Source organism: Drosophila guanche, unplaced genomic scaffold, assembly GCF_900245975.1.
Source record: "Drosophila guanche unplaced genomic scaffold, DGUA_6, whole genome shotgun sequence".
NCBI classification, from domain to species: domain Eukaryota; kingdom Metazoa; phylum Arthropoda; class Insecta; order Diptera; family Drosophilidae; genus Drosophila; species Drosophila guanche.
The window spans coordinates 5,943,372-5,959,246 of NW_022995749.1; the positions used below are offsets into that span (position 1 = coordinate 5,943,372).

Here is a 15,875-nt window from a genome sequence, read left to right on the forward strand (position 1 = left end):
GGTAATCTAAGTTTACTCCAACAATATATAAACATAATTTAAACTCTTTGTATGAAGGAAAGCAAGAGACGTCTCTGTCTTATACGGAATACACGAGCGATATGTGAGCGAAAAAATTAATTCGATTATTATGCAATATATATAACCGATTCATTGATTGATAAATATGATAACTATAGATTATAGCAATATACTGATGTATGTAGAAAATAGAAAATTTCCAGGTCGTTTTCATCAATATACTATATACTATATATACAAATATGAATATCTATCTATCTGTATACACATGCATACATGTATCGTTGAGTGTGATCGATAATTACTTTTACTTTACGTTTTGCTATTTGTAGGTTAAGTTTCAATGCTTGATACTTGATCTGATCACTCACGATCGCTGCTTCCGCGTTAACTAATGTATGTACATAAAGTTTTACTACAAAAAGCAAAAAAAAAAACAAAAAAAGTTGATTGAAATATGAAACATACTCCAAAATATTTGTAAAACTGTTTAGTATATGGAATGCAGCTTGTTATACGATGGCAGAGCAGAGCAACTGCGTATTGCGCGAATGGGCATACTAGGTTACAGACAATTAGAAATAAAAAGAAAGTGTATAAACTGTTGGACTCTTTTATTAAGTTTTGGTGATCACTAATGTTTTAGAATCTTGCGGAATTTCGTACGTCAGAGCGACATATCTCCGCGCAGACCCTCTCCTGCCGAAAATGTATCGGAGGAGATATGTCGCGCCAATTGAAACTAACTGTATCTGGAGCTTCGATAAATTAACGCTTTTATCAGTGATGGCGAACCACGAGCATCGAACCATGATGTAAAATACATGCAATCAATCTATTACTTTTGGTAACAGTCTGGCAACGTTTATGCTTTTTTGATTTGACCTTGTTAGTTTGATTCTTATTTTGTAACAATTCAATAAAATAGTGTCATGAATAGTAGCACAACTTATGCAGAATTGATTCATCAAACGGATAAAATTATAGTTTATGTTCTGAGCAGCCGAACTAGCTGTTAATATAAGGCAGAATATCAAAATAAAGATAAATTATATATGTTGTACGGTATATTTACGGTATATTTTAAAAATGAAAATGTATTTTTCTGGGGTCACACTAGGGCTGGGAAAGCATCGATAGTGGCCCCGAAAATTGAAAACCTTAATAATCAAAATGTAAGAAAACAAATAATAGTTTATGTATTTCATACATTCAGTAGAGATAAATAAAAAAAATAAAACTATGGAGATTTGTCTCAAAAGGCTCCTGTCAGTCATTTTTTTTTTTTGTTTTCTCGACCTTTCCAATCGATGGTCTGCAATTTTCAAGCGTCGATAGTATCGATGGCGCTATCGACTTTTCTCCCAGTCCTAGTAATGTTTTAAGTTGATAAAAAATTGAATAAAATTGTTTTTTTTATTAAAAAATGAGATGCGCAGTGCTTAATTGCAATAGTGCCAAAACGGCCTCTGATAAAAATTCACAATTATGTTTCTTCAAGTTTCCGAAAAACGCTGATTTAGCCAAACAGTGGCTCTCATTTTGTGGCAATGAAGACGCCCTGAATATGAAGAATGCCAGCGTTTGCATGAAACATTTCAAAGACGACGATATTGTGGGCGCTCTCAAGTTCGAATTGGGTAAGTTCTAAAAATATTTCAATGCGTCAATATATTACAATTCATTCACAATTATCAGGATTGGCGAAGAAGCGGACTTTGCGGCAAGGCGCAGTGCCTTGCTTACACCTCGAAAGTGAAAGCATGTCGGAACGGGCACGCAAGGAACGCAACCAGAAGCGAGAGAACCAGAAACTGGTGGCCGAGCTTCTGGCGGATGCCGAAATGGAACCGGATGACATTGAACCCACTCCTAGCTTTGTCCGATATGATACTGGAATTGCATCGGCCCCGGCCTTCTTAACTCCGCCAAAAATTGAAAATAATTCCTTCGTGGATGAAGACGACCCGCTCTCAGGTGATGCAAAGCAAGCATATCTGAAGACGCAGTTCATTAAGTGTCGTACATGCTATCGGGACTTTGAGTTAGATGCGAGTTGCGAAGATCCTTTCGACAAAGCAAACAGCGTTTTGCTTTTTCGCATCGAAGTCATTTGCGGAGTTTGGGTAGATCTGATGTGCATTCAGCGATTAGAATTGAAATACATTTTTTTATTCCACAGCTCAGCAACATCGAGGGCGGACCACGTTACATTTGCCCGGATTGTCTGCTGTGCCTGAATACGGCGATTGATTTCAGAGAAAGGGTCATCAGCACAGAGGTGATGCTAACTCAGGGCATGCCCGAGTGTGATAAACCAGATATAGAAGTCGAGTTGGTCACCGCAGAGCCTGTAGCCGAGTGGGCACCGATTGCTATGGTAGAAAACGACGGCGAACATGACATTTTGGATGATTCGTATAGCCTTAACGAAAGCCCCAATAAGATAGATCAAATAGAAATATTAGATTCAAGGGAGGAAGATGCCAACAAGGCCCCAGCAGATCCACTCAGCGTTGCACGTGGAGCCAAAATCCTTGATGAACTGATCAGCGAATTCACAGGTAATGATAAACCGAAAACGGAACGCTCAAAGAAGGAAACACCTGCAGCGAAACCGGCAAAGGCAAAGGAACAGCAAAAAAAAACAACGGTTCGGCCAACACGACAGGTTAACACCAAATCGCAAATAGAGCGAAATCGTATACGCCGCGCTCAGCTCAGAAAAAAACCCCCATCCCACGTGTGTGATCAATGCGGGCAGGTCTTCCGCATGCCCCACAATTTGCAGATTCATATGCTTCGGCACTCGCGCACAAAGAACTTCCATTGTCCTGAATGCCCAATGACATTCTACGATGCCTACATGAGGAACATTCACATACGCGTCCGACACAAGGGCGAGCTTCCCTACGTCTGCCGATATTGCCCGGAAAGATTTGCATATGCGGGAAAGCGTCAGCTGCACGAAGGGTAAGTTGTAAATTAAATATGAGATTCGTAGCAGCGTTTAAGATCTGGGTTTCATTTCAGGAAAGTACATTGGGCAGCTCCACAGCAAAAATGGAATCGGATCAATTCCGCGCCAAAGAAACGACCTCCAACGCGACATTTTTGCCAACTTTGCGATAAGAACTATATTTCGAAATACGCTTTAGCCTGGCACGTTAAATCGCATGCAAATGCGAACGCATTCAAGTGCCAGCAGTGCGACAAGTGCTATTCCGAGCCGGCGAAGCTGAAGCGCCACGAAATGACCCACCAGGAGAAGCCGCTGCAATGCGATGTTTGCTTAAAGGGTTTCTATCAGCGCAACAAGCTCAAAGATCATGAACTTATACACACTGGAGAGCGACCCCATAGGTAGGAGTGCAGTTTCCTCTACATTATTTGAAATTAAATGATTTTCTCTCCATTCCCATTTTTGTTGCAGCTGTGAAATTTGTAATGTTAATTTCCGGTATAAAACAAACTTAAAGACACATGCAAACACCAAAATGCACCAGGATAATCTAGAGAAGGCGAAGAATAGTGTGCAAGTTTATACAAACTAGAATAGACATCGATTTATGCTATTGACCGTCTCCCGTTTCGACCTGTGTGGTGCAACAGGTGGCAATTCAGACAGCCTTAATACTCTTCTCCCTATTCGCCTTCCTCATCCTCCTCTTTCATGGATTCCCATTGGATCTTCAGCTATCGTATCACCATGAAATATTCCATAAATGTTGGAGAAGGGAAAAGTTATACATACATATGTATATGACAAGTTTATTTTCATTGCAAATATTAAGAAGTAAATCAATAAAACTTCAGAAATAATTAAGCCATTGCTTGCAGTGTAAACATTCTTTCAATGACTTGTCCTTGTTTTATAAATAGAGCTTGGGAAAGTGAATTGTAATATTTATTACTGAAAATAGGGTATACAAAGGACAAATAACATACCATACTACCGGCTGACAAGCATCAAGTGTCAAATACGTAACATGGCTTTCCCGACCACGTAACTTTGAATGATTTTTTTTGGTTGGCCTTTTTAGATTTAACCTATTTTTCGCAATCAATACAATAAAAATATGTCATGAAAATCAGCCAATCTTGTTGAAAATCGATTGATGAATTAGATACAATTAAAGTTTTAGAGCTGAGAACTCGAACTAGCAAGTAATATTAAATAGAATAGGAAGATCGAGGAAAATGTTTTAAGATGGCATATTTTTGCGGTATATTTTGAAAATGAAAAGGCATATTTCGGTATAATTCTGAGGGTCAGGCAGTATATTTTATATACAAATCCGTGGTCACACTGTTCATGGTATAATTAAAAGTTTACAGTTTATTTACAAAGTTCATGGTATAATACCTGTAAAAGGTAAGGAAAATGATTCAAGCTACCTCTATTTGTTTATTTTGGCTGCTGCACCCACTAACATAAGCATACACATGCACTTGCAATTCTAGTGGTTCTATTACTCTTGCGCTTGTGTATGCGTGTGTGTGTTTGTTTGCGTGTATTGCAATTAACCCATGCGTGTATTTACATACGCTTTGTGTGTTTTTTTTTTTTTAGAGAAAATATATTAAAATGTCGAGCTACTGCGGTGCCTGTCGAAAAAGAACCAATCTGAAAACGTTTCGAATGCCAGTTAATGAAAAAAAAAGAAAAGTATGGGCTGATTCGCTGGAAATCGAATACACAAATCAAAGAATTTGCGAAAATCATTTTAAAAAGACTGATTTTTACTATGCCGATAGTATGAATAGCAAACGACGTCTTCGGCTGCGTCCCGAAGCCATTCCAGAGCAATGTTTATTAATATTTAATGATAAAAAACTGCCAGAGTAAGTACTTTTTATCTTTAGTTATTAATATGGCCGCAAGAAAAATGCATTCAAGTACAACTGTGTGTGTGTAATGGTGTTTGTGTGTGCGTGTGCGTGGCAGCATGATACACACTACAAAAGGTACAGCCAAATCATAGCAAGTGGATTCTTGCTTGGGCGTGTGATGGTGGTATTTTTCATAAGTGGAGCTTGAAAAAATTGCGGGTCAGCCACATCAGTATCAGCTTTATTTTCTGTGGAAAAATCATAAAAATGTGTGTAGCACCACCGAAATTCTACCTTACCGTAGTTTCTATCATGCATGTCACAGTACAGTTATCCCATTACTGCTCCTCTCCATTGTATTTATGAATGAAACATAAAATTGTTGATTATTTATGGTAGAAGCGGAGAACAAAGGGCGACCCAGATAAGCGATGAAACAACAGATGCCGGCACCAGCTATGATAATTATCAAACGGAACACCCACCGGCCCCGTCGTGTGAAGATGAAGATGAATCCCTTGACTCCATGTTTCTCGAAGATGATGATCCGCTGGCAGGCGAAGACACTAAAGGAACTCTTAATCAGTTAATGAAATGTCGAGCCTGCTATCAGGACTATCAGTTTGACTCCACGGCCAAGGATGTGTTTATCAAGCAGAATGCCGTTTTGCTGTATCGCATCGAAGTCATTTGCGGCGTTTGGGTAGGTCGGAGATGCATTCCAATCAGCAGAAACTTGTATTCACATACTTTTCATGTTCCACAGCTAACCAGCATTGAGGGCGGACCACGTTACATGTGTCCCGATTGTCAGTCAGCGCTGAACACGGCGATTGAGTTCCGCGAAAAGGTCATCAGTACGGAGGTGAAGCTAACGCAGGGCAATCCTGTGTGTGACATAGCAGCCGTCGAAGTGGAGGTTGATTCGGCTGAGAATTATCAAGCAACAGAGCAGGCAACAATAGAATGGCCCATAGCTGGCATGATTTGTAAGGAAGAGGACGACGAGGCAAATGATGTTAAGGCATCACAGAGCGCCGACCTTAGCACGAATATCGAAATGCTGGAGCCCCTGGAGGAAGATATCGGTGCAGACCCCTCGGATCCACTGAGCGTTGCCCGGGGCACCGATATCCTCAAGGAGCTGGTCATCGAATTAATTGGTCAAGATAAAGTCACGCCAGAGAAGCCAGCCAGAAAATCCAGAGCATATGGTGAGGAAGAGGAGGAAGAGACCATAGAAGATTCAGAGCAAAATTACATGGAAGACGTCATAGAAGAGGAAAGCGAAGAAGGCAATAAGCTGGACAAGAAGCAAACAAAGGAAAAGAAGGCAAAATCACAGCCAAAGCGAAAGGTGAACGCCAAATTGAAGCGGGAACGTGAACGACAACGTCTGGCCAAGATGAGGGAAAAGCCGCCAAACTATGTGTGCGATCAATGCGGCGCAGCCTTCCATCTGGTTCACAATTTGCAAATTCACATGCTTCGACACACACGCACAAAGAACTACCAGTGCACGGAGTGTCCAATGAAATTCTACGATGCCTACATGAGAAACATTCACATACGCGTCCGACACAAGGGGGAGCTGCCATTTGCATGCAGGCACTGCCCCGATGCATTTACAAATGCTGGCGCCCGTCATACACACGAGTGGTAAGTCGTCATTTGAAGTGAAAACACAAAGTTCCGATTGAGATGTGTTGGGTTTTTCGTTTAGCAAATTACATGGCGTAAAATCATCACAAAGCTCGACTAAAAATACACCCAAGGAGCGGCAACAACCGCAGCGCTTCTTTTGCGAAACGTGCGACAAGAGTTATGTCTCGAAGTACGCACTAGCCTGGCACGTTAAATCCCATGCCGAGGCGAACGCTTTCAAGTGCAAATTGTGTGACAAGAGCTACAATGCACCAGCGATGCTGAAGCAGCACGAAAGGGTACACAAGGAGAGGCCACTGCAATGCGATGTCTGTCTGAAGGGCTTCTATCAGCGCACCAAACTCAAAGCGCACAAACTTATACACTCGGGCGAGCGACCACATCGGTATGTAGATCATTTCGAGATGCCAATTATGGTTCAATACATAACTTTTCCTTGCAGGTGTGAACTGTGTAATGTTCATTTCCGGTACAAAACAAACTTAAAGACGCATGAGAACACAAAAATGCATCAGGAGAATTTAAGAAAGGTGCATGAAAGTGTAACCGTAGATATTGAATAAATTAAATATTCTCTTCCCAATGTACAACATTGTTTCATGTATTTATGCTTGACTGTTGCGCGGTGGCTTTAGTTTTTCGCTTCTTTCGGCGCTCGTTTTCAATGTGACTGGCGGATTTAATGTGTTGCGTAAAGTTGCCGGCTCGCAGGAACCAAAGATCACAGACTTCACAGCTGAAGGAAAAGGTTACATTAATAACAATAAATTGAGAACTCATTGGAGACTCACTGGAAAGTGCGTTCGCCCTTCTTGATTATCTCCCACTTGGATTGTGGTGCTCGTCCTTTTTTGCATGCCTCCCTGCAAGAGGACAAACTCAATTGTAGTGAAAGTAAAGAAATTGGTTTTCTGTCTCCTACTCACCGTTCGTGTCGCACCCGAGAGCTGTTTGTGCTGTACTTTAGTCCGCAGAAGGTGCAGGCATAGGGTCCCTCGGTATGCTTCAGCTGATGCCGTCGCAGCAGGTGCAGCGTATAGCACTTTTGCTGGCATATCTCGCACTCGAACGGCTTGGTGCCTGTGTGCCGCAACAGGTGGACATTCAGATTACTGGTGTCTCGAAACTGGCGGCCACAGTGCTCACAGATACAGGGCTTGGCAATTTGACCATCACGATCCACAATTCGCTTGGGATTGGCGTCGTCAATCACCTTCACGTGTATGAGTTTACGTCCCATGCGCATTGTTTGCTTATTGGTCTTTATTTTGCCTTTTTTTTTGTTGGACTCTGCGTCTGGTGTTGCTTCTGGATCGATTTTGGCAGCAGCTTGGTCTGCCTCAGTCTCCAATTCTAAATAGTCTGCTTGAAGCGGTAAGAACCCGTCGGCATGGTCCTGGTCGCCTTCGTAGCTGCACTCTTGGATACGTTTTTCCAGATACTTGTCGGCATCATAGTCCTTCTGCTCATCCTCCTCTTCGATGTCGCTGGCACCCAATAGCTCGTCGATACCCAAGGGATCTGCAGCTGCCACTGGCTGAGCAGGCAGTTGCAGCGACACCGAAGCTGGATCTTCGCCCAGCGTCAGTTTGCCTTTTCGTTTCTTAAGGTATGCTTCAATTTTCGCACACCGCCTGCGGAAGCGACACACCTTCTTGAGCAGCTTCTGGCAGTCTTCGCACATATAGCACGGGAATTCAGGGATATTCTGAAGCTGCAAGAATCGATCCATCATTAGTTGTTGGCCTTTATTTACGTTAGTCTTTCCACTCACCCAGCAATTGGCTATGGTGCGCACACAGTGCAGCAGCTGGCGACCCTCCCGCGAGAAGATCAGCAGGCTGTTCTCGGCGACAATTGTTTTGCCGCAAGTGCGGCAGAACTTGTTCATTGTGTTCAATTAATTGATTGGACAATTATTTAAATTCATTTGTTTGGCGAGCAATAGAGATAGGCCAGTCAGGGTTGCCACTTTTGCACTAACTATCGATTACCAGCACGAAATGTGAGCATGCAACCCTGTGTGATGCGGTGGTAACTCTGGCAACTTCCGTCCTCCATCTTTCTGCATTGACTTTTCACGATGGTGAGTTCGCTGCTACCGAATTTTGGAAAAATACTCGAGATTTAGTGTGAAAACGGCAGACAAATGAAAGAAAAACATGAATGAACTGTTGCCCGAGTGCTGTGCCATGGAATTCCGCCCGCCAGTGGGCTGGAAAATGTAAAACAGTGAAGCAAAAACAGAAGCACGCCCTAACCTCGAAAGCAGGCGGCGCAGCTAGCCCTACGTGCTGCTGCTTGTGGCAACAAATGTCTGGAGTGCATATTATTTTGAGTGAACCCACATTAATGTAAACATTTCTTGTCTCTCTTTTTGTGCAGCCGCCTAAGAAGGACGCAAAGTCGTCGGCCAAGCAGCCGCAAAAGACACAGAAGAAGAAGGAGGGCTCCGGCGGCGGCAAGGCCAAGAAGAAGAAGTGGTCCAAGGGCAAGGTTAGGGATAAGTTGAACAACCAGGTTCTGTTCGACAAGCCCACCTACGAGAAGCTGTACAAGGAGGTGCCTGCCTACAAGCTCATCACCCCCTCGGTTGTCTCTGAGCGTTTGAAGATCCGCGGATCTCTGGCCAAGCGTGCTCTCATCGAGCTGCGCGACAAGGGTATGTTGTCTACAAACATGTCGATTTCCAAATAAATCATTTACTAATTCCATATTCTATTCGCTTACAGGTCTGATCAAGCAGGTCGTGCAACATCATTCCCAGGTGATCTACACACGTGCAACCAAGGGTGATGAGGCGTAAAATGTTTTACCAACGCATTTTTTATAGTCGCATTCGTCTTACAATGAATTGATTGTATGGGAGAGCACTAGGACTCTGCTGTGTGTAAAATGTTGAATAAACTTGCTTTCTTATTAATGTAAGGGACATTTTGCTTGAGTTTGTTGTTGTTTTGTCAAGTGTTTATCCAAGTGGGATCTAAAGATGCCTCTTCTATTACTCAAGAACTCTGCTGCGGGGTACTGCCATGCAGCCAACGAAGATTTCGTCCCGTCGACATAATATTTACTCAAGATGATAGTTAATCGTTGCTGCATAGTATACAATTGTTAATTTAGACAACAAAAAACATTAAATTTCATACAGCTGTTGTGTTTTGCCATTCGCTGCGGTCGTGGACAAAACCCAGCAGACAATTAGATGGCTAACTGCTGTAATTTAGGAGCGACATAAGCTATCGCACATCCATTATAGTTCGCCCTATAAAATCGATAAACTATATAGTTAAATTATTTTTATAAATTCTACATTATTCATTTGTTGTTATTTTGCCACAGCCGCGGATTTAGAAAGTTTTGCAGAGAAGACAATTAGATGAATTTAAACTGTTGCCATTCACAGCGAACACAACAATTACAGCACCGAATTTGTTTATGTGGTTATCCATATTTTTGTGACAACACAGCAGATTGCCGTTTTCTCGTTTCTTAAAGATGTATTAAATTAAAGTCGTTTATTTAAACATTAAACCACGCGCAACAGTGTGCAGAAGACAACCTGTGCAAATAGGACCAGCGTCGACCTGCTCGACGACGTAGCAGGAAGCGCCGTGCGTTGTGAGGTAATTTTGCACAATAAAATAATTGCCGCCGACGCCGCAGATATTATTTTTTTGGGCCAGGCCCGAACAAGTGTGTGCAGCAGACGTAGCCAGCACCAGCTGGAGGCAGGCGACGGCAACGGTGACGGCTAAGCCACCGCGATTATACCACGTATGCAAACAAATGACGGACCTGATAACAGCAGCGTAATGCGTGTATGTTTTATGGATTTCTCGCTGTTCGTTTCTTTGCAGATTTACACGATTCCCAATTATGATACCGCTGTCGCACAAGGACCGCAATAGCTTCGGCTACCGGGTCAAAGAGAAGCTAAACAGCTGGAAGCGCCTTATTTTCTCGGATCGAAATTCACGCAATTTGTTTCTGTTTCTGCTGCTCAATCTGAGTTTCGCCTTCGTTGAGCTCTTCTATGGCATTTTGACAAACAGCCTGGGTGAGTGCTCCTCAACTTTAGATTGGTGTTAATCTTATCCAGGCTTTTCTTGTTTGTTTAACGCCTAGGTCTGATCTCGGACTCGTTTCACATGTTCTTTGATTGCACGGGTCTCCTGGCCGGTCTTGCTGCCTCGGTAATAACCAAGTGGAAGGCAAATGACAAGTTCTCCTATGGATATGTGCGTGCTGAAGTGCTGGCAGGTTTCGTCAATAGTCTGTTCCTGCTGTTCATCGCCTTCTTCATATTGTCCGAGGGCGTGGAGCGGCTGTTGGAGCCTCCAGAGGTGAAGCACGAGCGGCTGTTTGTGGTGTCTGTGCTGGGACTGCTGGTGAACCTTGTCGGCATTTATGCGTTCAATCATGGCGGTGGTCATGGGCACTCGCATGGCGGCGGCGGCGGTGGACACGGCCACTCCCACGGCGGTGGCGCCTCCAGTCACGGGCATTCCCACAGCCACAACGAAATCAGCAATCATAATCACGAGGCCATCACCTTGGATAATGGTAAGTTAGTCGCGCAAATGGCTCGCTTTCGATTGGAGCTTCAAATTGTTTCTATTTTTTCTAGGTCATGGCCACTCGCACGACCACGATAGCCACGGGCACTCGCACGGCGACATGGGTGGCAGCAATTCGCAGATTATGCGAGGCGTCTTCCTGCACATTCTGGCCGACACCCTCGGCTCGGTGGGTGTCATCATATCAGCGGTTTTGATGCAAATGTTCGGCTGGATGATTGCGGATCCAATTTGCTCGATATTCATATCCCTGCTCATTGGGCTCAGTGTGCTGGGCCTGATCAAGGAGTCGATATTGATATTGATGCAGCGTCAACCATCAGGATTGGATCGTTCACTGCCGCAGTGCTACCAGAAGGTAACCGGCCTGGCCGGCGTCTATGCCGTGCAGGAGCCACACTTCTGGACGCTCTGCTCCGATGTCTATGTGGGCGCCCTCAAGCTGGAGGTATCCAAGAATGTCGATCCCAAGTACGTGGTGACGCATACGAGGATGATCTTCGAGTCTGTGGGCGTCAAACAGATCTACATACAGCTCGACTATGTATGATGCAGCGGAAAATAATCTAGCCCCTTGTACATGTATATTTAACAGAGCGTGTTGTATGTTTGTGTAGTTCGTTCGACCGAGATGATAATGAATTCTTTTATCTAAATTTTAGTTCTTACTCTTGGCGATGCCAGCACACCCACATACCTTCCAAAATCCCCTCTAGCAATGTGTAATCCTAAATTGTATGGGTAATATTTTTTTCGGATTTTGTTAACTTATTTGTTGAGAAGCTAAAATGCGTTCGGCATTCATTCCATTTATACTGAAAGCATTACAAAACGAAACAAAACAGAAAATGTTTGTGTTTAGAAGGGCAGCCGGTGCTGTCGGTTATCTAGAAGCATAGTGTAATTGTAATATAAGCGAAAGAACCTGTGCAAGAGTAAATCTAAATAGTCTCTTTTTTATATATTTGTTTTTAAAATCAGCATGATCAAAAGCCAGAAGCATACATATACATTACCTACCTACAACTAGTATCTATGTAGTTTGACTGACATTTCCAAAAGAAAACACTTACATGATCCCCTATGGTAAATGGGGGTTACTACGAATTGAGTCAACTAACTGTTCCTGTCACAGTTTGCAGCATCAAAATTATGAACGAAATAAAATATAATTTGTTATTAGCATTTTTATACGTAAACCGAATGGAATTGGTGTTTTAATTTGTCAGTGCTTGGGGGCCATAATCAAATCATTTTTAATAGACAAGGTTTCTTCCGTTCACACTTACCTAAAAACCAAGCAAGAAAATGATAAATAGATAAGATTTAAATTTTACAGAAGAGTATTGTTGGTCTTTGAGCAACATTTTGATGATATATCTATACTCTAACAACAGTCTCCGGTTTTAATATGCCAAAAAATGCATTCATTTCAATTAATCTCCAACTAAATTTTTTATACTCCCGATATTTCATCAATCTATTACCACAAACTTCATTTCATTGCAAGTTATTCACCAGTTCCATTACAGCAGCCACTCAAGCGAGTGCACACTGTACTTTTCTCTCACGCGACGGGCAACAGGTAGACACGTTTTACTCATACATGCACACTCGCACCCATGTGAATGGCATTTGTGTGGGTTTGCCTCTCCGCACAGATAAAAATGAATATATTCACGCTGAAATTTTTAGAATAATATATTCGGTTTGTTCGAAATGATAAGAGACAGCAGCAGCAGAAGCAACAGCAGAAGTGGCCGAATGAGGTTATGTCGAATGCAACGTGCGAAACTAGGCCAAATTGTACTGCAACGTGCAAAAAATAGTAATCAATGCCAAATGGTACTGCGCATGACATTTGCACCCCATTGTGTGTGTGCGTGTGTCTCTGTACATCACTGTCAAGGGTCAATAACATGTCGGTTGGCCAAAAACTCCCAGCCGACCGGCGCGGCGTGACTCAGATGTAAACTCCCTTTCCCCCCTCCACCAACAAACTACGTACTCGCTCACACCCATTAGGTAGGTAGATGCAGGCGGCTGGCGGACGTCTACCTACTCATAGCTGTAAATTCACCGAAAAAAGAATGACGCCCAAAAGTACAGACATGCTTTGATTTACAGTTGTATATGGTTTCCGTTTAATTCAGTACTTATGTTCCATTTTGTTTCGGTATTTCTCTCTTGATCGATTTTTGTTTTGAAACATAAACGAAAATGCACACAAAATTGCGTTGTTGCTATCAAAATATCATATTTTACCATGTTATCAAATTACAAAAGATGTTGTTTCAGATCTTATTTAGTTTTAGCTACTGTATTTTGGTTCCTTTCTCCCGGTTCGCATTTCGCTACAACCACAAATTTTGCCTGCTCTGCTGCATTTAAACAAAATTTAGACATTTAAACAATTCTAGAAAATTTAGTTGTACTCAATAAATCAAATAAAATCGCATCGTTCGGTACAGAGGGATTCGTCAGCAGTATAACATAAATGTAGGACTTTCAAAAATTGTAACTAATTATCGGGTAAATATAAAGAGAAGGTATGCATGAGTATGTTCCTCTGGTTGGGGTGGGCGTGGGGCCGTTGTTGGTTACCCCATTCCTGTGTGTCTGCTGCAGCATGGGGCGTTGCTTCTTTGTGGCCGTGGCTATGGCCTGAGGTGGTCGTCTTCGGGGTTGCGCGCCAACCCGTGCAGAAACAACAGCTAGACACGCACACTCGGAGCTTAGCACTTCTCCTCCTCGAGGCCGTGCTTGAAGAACATGAGCACTGGAATGCTCTGGCCATCGATTTCGCGGTACTCAACAAGGGACACCATGCCGTCGCAGTCCATGGACTCGCCGGTGAAGAACTGCAGCTCCTTGAAGCGGCCCAAGATGTCCTTCATGGCTTTGTTCATGTTGGTCTTGAAGACATCGACCTGGTCGGGCGAGTTCTCCTCCAGCTTGGCCAACACCTTCTTCATGTAGTCCTTCAGGTAGAGGGTGTACGACTTCTTGTCGCCGAAAGCGAAGCATTCCACCAGACGATGGTTCAGCACCACATCGACACCGGACTCCACGGCGGTTTCCGTGCCCTCATCGACCTCCTCAGCAGATGCATTGGCACCATCGAGTTTAATTTCGTCGCCACTACGGCTGATCAACTTGCCATATACCTCGTAGATAACGTCATCCACCAGCTTCATTTTGTAGGTGTCGGCGAACATCTCGTCCCCGGTGATGATATCCTTGTAGATTTTCATGTTTTTGCTGGTGTTGGACTGGCGAAAAGATGGCGTTCAAATTCCTTGCGAATCTGCTATTATACTGCACCGAACCGGGACCACACGGCGGGAACAAAACTTGCCACGCGCTATTTCGAAGAAAAAAGAATGTGCGAGGAAAAATGGCGGTTTAGTGGGACTGTTGCTCAGAAATATACCAAAATATACTATATAATTTTACAAAAGTACCGCAAATATACCGAGAAAGGAAAAGGAACTTAACCCAAGTAACATTCCACTATTTATTTAGGTAAACAAATCGCGTAAGCTGCAGTTGCATTTTTCAGATCAATCCTCTTTCTTTAAATCCAAAAAGGTGGTACTTTTCACTGCGCTAAAGTTCTTCGAGGCTTATAATTTAATTTGTGTGCTGAAAACCTACCTGGCCGACAATGGCCTAACGCTGGTTGTTCTTTGTTGGAAATCATATTCCATGATTTTGTATTCTGTATAATATTACTAGCAAGCTAAGACTCTCAGCAATGAGCATAGCATTTTATACGATTGATGAATCAATTGTCCACAGGACTGCATACTTTTCAGGACGTTCTAATATTCGATAATCCATATAAAATATATATTTTCCGTAACAACTGGGAAACAGTGCAATATACGCTCGGTTGACTCAATTTTGCGTTTCATACCATCTCGTTTAAAAAAAAATCCAAGAATACCGATGAAGTAATATAAAAAAAAAAGTCACTTGGCAGCCCCTAGATAAGTAAAATTGGTAACTTTCAGCTTCTGGTATACGGTCATACAACTCAAGGGAAAAACGCTGAAATGTACGTAATTTTTCCATATTAATCCATTGAAACTAATTAAAACGTTTTCCTTAGGTATGCACTCTCCAGCACTCTTATTCGGTCGCCGGCCTTGCGCCAGGGCCTCAAGATGGCCGCTGCCAATCGCCAGGTATCGCTGAAAGTTGTCTCTGCGGGCTCCACCGTCAAGGAGGAGACTTACTTCGAGAAGAACGAACGCCTGGGACGCGAAATGTCCCCCCATTTGACCATTTACCAGCCACAGCTGACCTCCATGCTGTCGATCATGCATCGCGGCACTGGCATGGCTTTGGGTGTCGGTGTCTGGGCCCTGGGTCTGGGCGCACTGATTTCGTCTCACGACATCAACCATTATGTGACCATGGTGGAGGGACTCCAATTGAGCGGCGCCACATTGACTGCGCTCAAGTTCATCATCGCCTATCCCGCGGGCTACCACACAGCAAACGGCATTCGCCATCTCTTCTGGGACACGGGCCGTTTCCTCAAGATCAAGGAAGTGTACTCCACTGGTTATGCAATGGTCGCCACCTCTTTTGTGCTAACTGCCATCCTGGCCCTCATCTAGATTGGATGCAGCTCCAGAAAATGTGGTGCGGGTGTGCAAGTAATATATTAGTGTGAATATCCTGTTTTAATTCATTGAATGCATTGAATACATGTAAAGTATATTTATTATTGCCAGTCGGTTTTGTTTTGTGTTGCGTAACAGTGGC

At 43.1% G+C, this 15,875-nt stretch overlaps 6 protein-coding genes across 8 annotated transcripts; 4 read left to right on the forward strand and 2 right to left on the reverse strand.

Moving 5' to 3' along the window:
- The first annotated feature begins 1,387 nt into the window (after positions 1 to 1,387).
- LOC117585619 (zinc finger and SCAN domain-containing protein 12) lies at positions 1,388 to 7,106 on the forward strand. Of its 3 annotated transcripts, XM_034275181.1 has the most exons (6): positions 4,304 to 4,396; positions 4,595 to 4,866; positions 5,254 to 5,557; positions 5,621 to 6,513; positions 6,578 to 6,904; positions 6,962 to 7,106. In XM_034275181.1, the coding sequence occupies exons 2-6, from the start codon at positions 4,610 to 4,612 to the stop codon at positions 7,080 to 7,082; spliced, it is 1,902 nt and encodes a 633-aa protein (XP_034131072.1). In that variant the 5' UTR covers positions 4,304 to 4,396; positions 4,595 to 4,609; the 3' UTR covers positions 7,083 to 7,106. The 3 variants fall into 3 exon arrangements, with proteins under 3 accessions (XP_034131073.1, XP_034131071.1, XP_034131072.1); XM_034275182.1 differs by lacking the exons at positions 4,304 to 4,396; positions 4,595 to 4,866; positions 5,254 to 5,557; ... (1 more) ...; positions 6,578 to 6,904; positions 6,962 to 7,106 and adding exons at positions 1,388 to 1,661; positions 1,720 to 2,147; positions 2,204 to 2,994; positions 3,055 to 3,384; positions 3,455 to 3,851; XM_034275180.1 differs by lacking the exons at positions 4,304 to 4,396; positions 4,595 to 4,866; positions 5,254 to 5,557 and adding exons at positions 1,395 to 1,661; positions 1,720 to 2,147.
- LOC117585623 (transcription factor Ouib) lies at positions 7,094 to 8,508 on the reverse strand. The gene is made up of 4 exons (XM_034275188.1): positions 8,294 to 8,508; positions 7,446 to 8,233; positions 7,311 to 7,382; positions 7,094 to 7,255 (listed from the first exon to the last, which is right to left on the reverse strand). The coding sequence occupies exons 1-4, from the start codon at positions 8,408 to 8,410 to the stop codon at positions 7,117 to 7,119; spliced, it is 1,116 nt and encodes a 371-aa protein (XP_034131079.1). The 5' UTR covers positions 8,411 to 8,508; the 3' UTR covers positions 7,094 to 7,116.
- Positions 8,509 to 8,510: 2 nt separating this feature from the next.
- Positions 8,511 to 9,453, forward strand: LOC117585627 (40S ribosomal protein S25). The gene is made up of 3 exons (XM_034275193.1): positions 8,511 to 8,605; positions 8,905 to 9,181; positions 9,252 to 9,453. Exons 1-3 carry the CDS (start codon positions 8,603 to 8,605, stop codon positions 9,323 to 9,325), a joined length of 354 nt encoding a protein of 117 aa, XP_034131084.1. The 5' UTR covers positions 8,511 to 8,602; the 3' UTR covers positions 9,326 to 9,453.
- Positions 9,454 to 9,960: 507 nt separating this feature from the next.
- Positions 9,961 to 12,303, forward strand: LOC117585347 (zinc transporter 7). Its single transcript, XM_034274790.1, has 4 exons — positions 9,961 to 10,145; positions 10,380 to 10,579; positions 10,648 to 11,085; positions 11,150 to 12,303. The coding sequence occupies exons 2-4, from the start codon at positions 10,399 to 10,401 to the stop codon at positions 11,647 to 11,649; spliced, it is 1,119 nt and encodes a 372-aa protein (XP_034130681.1). The 5' UTR covers positions 9,961 to 10,145; positions 10,380 to 10,398; the 3' UTR covers positions 11,650 to 12,303.
- Positions 12,304 to 13,331: 1,028 nt separating this feature from the next.
- Positions 13,332 to 14,483, reverse strand: LOC117585087 (translationally-controlled tumor protein homolog). Its single transcript, XM_034274355.1, has one exon. It carries the CDS (start codon positions 14,351 to 14,353, stop codon positions 13,835 to 13,837), a length of 519 nt encoding a protein of 172 aa, XP_034130246.1. The 5' UTR covers positions 14,354 to 14,483; the 3' UTR covers positions 13,332 to 13,834.
- A 585-nt stretch (positions 14,484 to 15,068) lies between these two features.
- Positions 15,069 to 15,818, forward strand: LOC117585088 (succinate dehydrogenase cytochrome b560 subunit, mitochondrial). Its single transcript, XM_034274356.1, has 2 exons — positions 15,069 to 15,159; positions 15,214 to 15,818. Coding segments are annotated over exons 1-2 (516 nt in total). The 5' UTR covers positions 15,069 to 15,157; the 3' UTR covers positions 15,728 to 15,818.
- Positions 15,819 to 15,875: the final 57 nt, after the last annotated feature.

Bases quoted from the DNA above. Each gene is read 5' to 3' on its own strand.
- LOC117585087 (XM_034274355.1), bottom strand. From the start codon at position 14,353: ATGAAAATCTACAAGGATATCATCACCGGGGACGAGATGTTCGCCGAC.
- LOC117585623 (XM_034275188.1), bottom strand. From the start codon at position 8,410: ATGAACAAGTTCTGCCGCACTTGCGGCAAAACAATTGTCGCCGAGAAC. The intron at 7,383-7,445 runs GTGAGTAGGAGA...GTCCTCTTGCAG, and splicing joins TCTCGGGTGCGACACGAACG to GGAGGCATGCAAAAAAGGAC. The intron at 7,256-7,310 runs GTGAGTCTCCAA...CTTTTCCTTCAG, and splicing joins AAGGGCGAACGCACTTTCCA to CTGTGAAGTCTGTGATCTTT.
- LOC117585627 (XM_034275193.1), top strand. The intron at 9,182-9,251 runs GTATGTTGTCTA...ATTCGCTTACAG, and splicing joins CATCGAGCTGCGCGACAAGG to GTCTGATCAAGCAGGTCGTG.
- LOC117585619 (XM_034275180.1), top strand. From the start codon at position 1,448: ATGAGATGCGCAGTGCTTAATTGCAATAGTGCCAAAACGGCCTCTGAT. The intron at 1,662-1,719 runs GTAAGTTCTAAA...CACAATTATCAG, and splicing joins CGCTCTCAAGTTCGAATTGG to GATTGGCGAAGAAGCGGACT. The intron at 6,514-6,577 runs GTAAGTCGTCAT...TTTTTCGTTTAG, and splicing joins GCCCGTCATACACACGAGTG to CAAATTACATGGCGTAAAAT.
- LOC117585347 (XM_034274790.1), top strand. From the start codon at position 10,399: ATGATACCGCTGTCGCACAAGGACCGCAATAGCTTCGGCTACCGGGTC. The intron at 10,580-10,647 runs GTGAGTGCTCCT...TTTAACGCCTAG, and splicing joins CATTTTGACAAACAGCCTGG to GTCTGATCTCGGACTCGTTT. The intron at 11,086-11,149 runs GTAAGTTAGTCG...TATTTTTTCTAG, and splicing joins GGCCATCACCTTGGATAATG to GTCATGGCCACTCGCACGAC.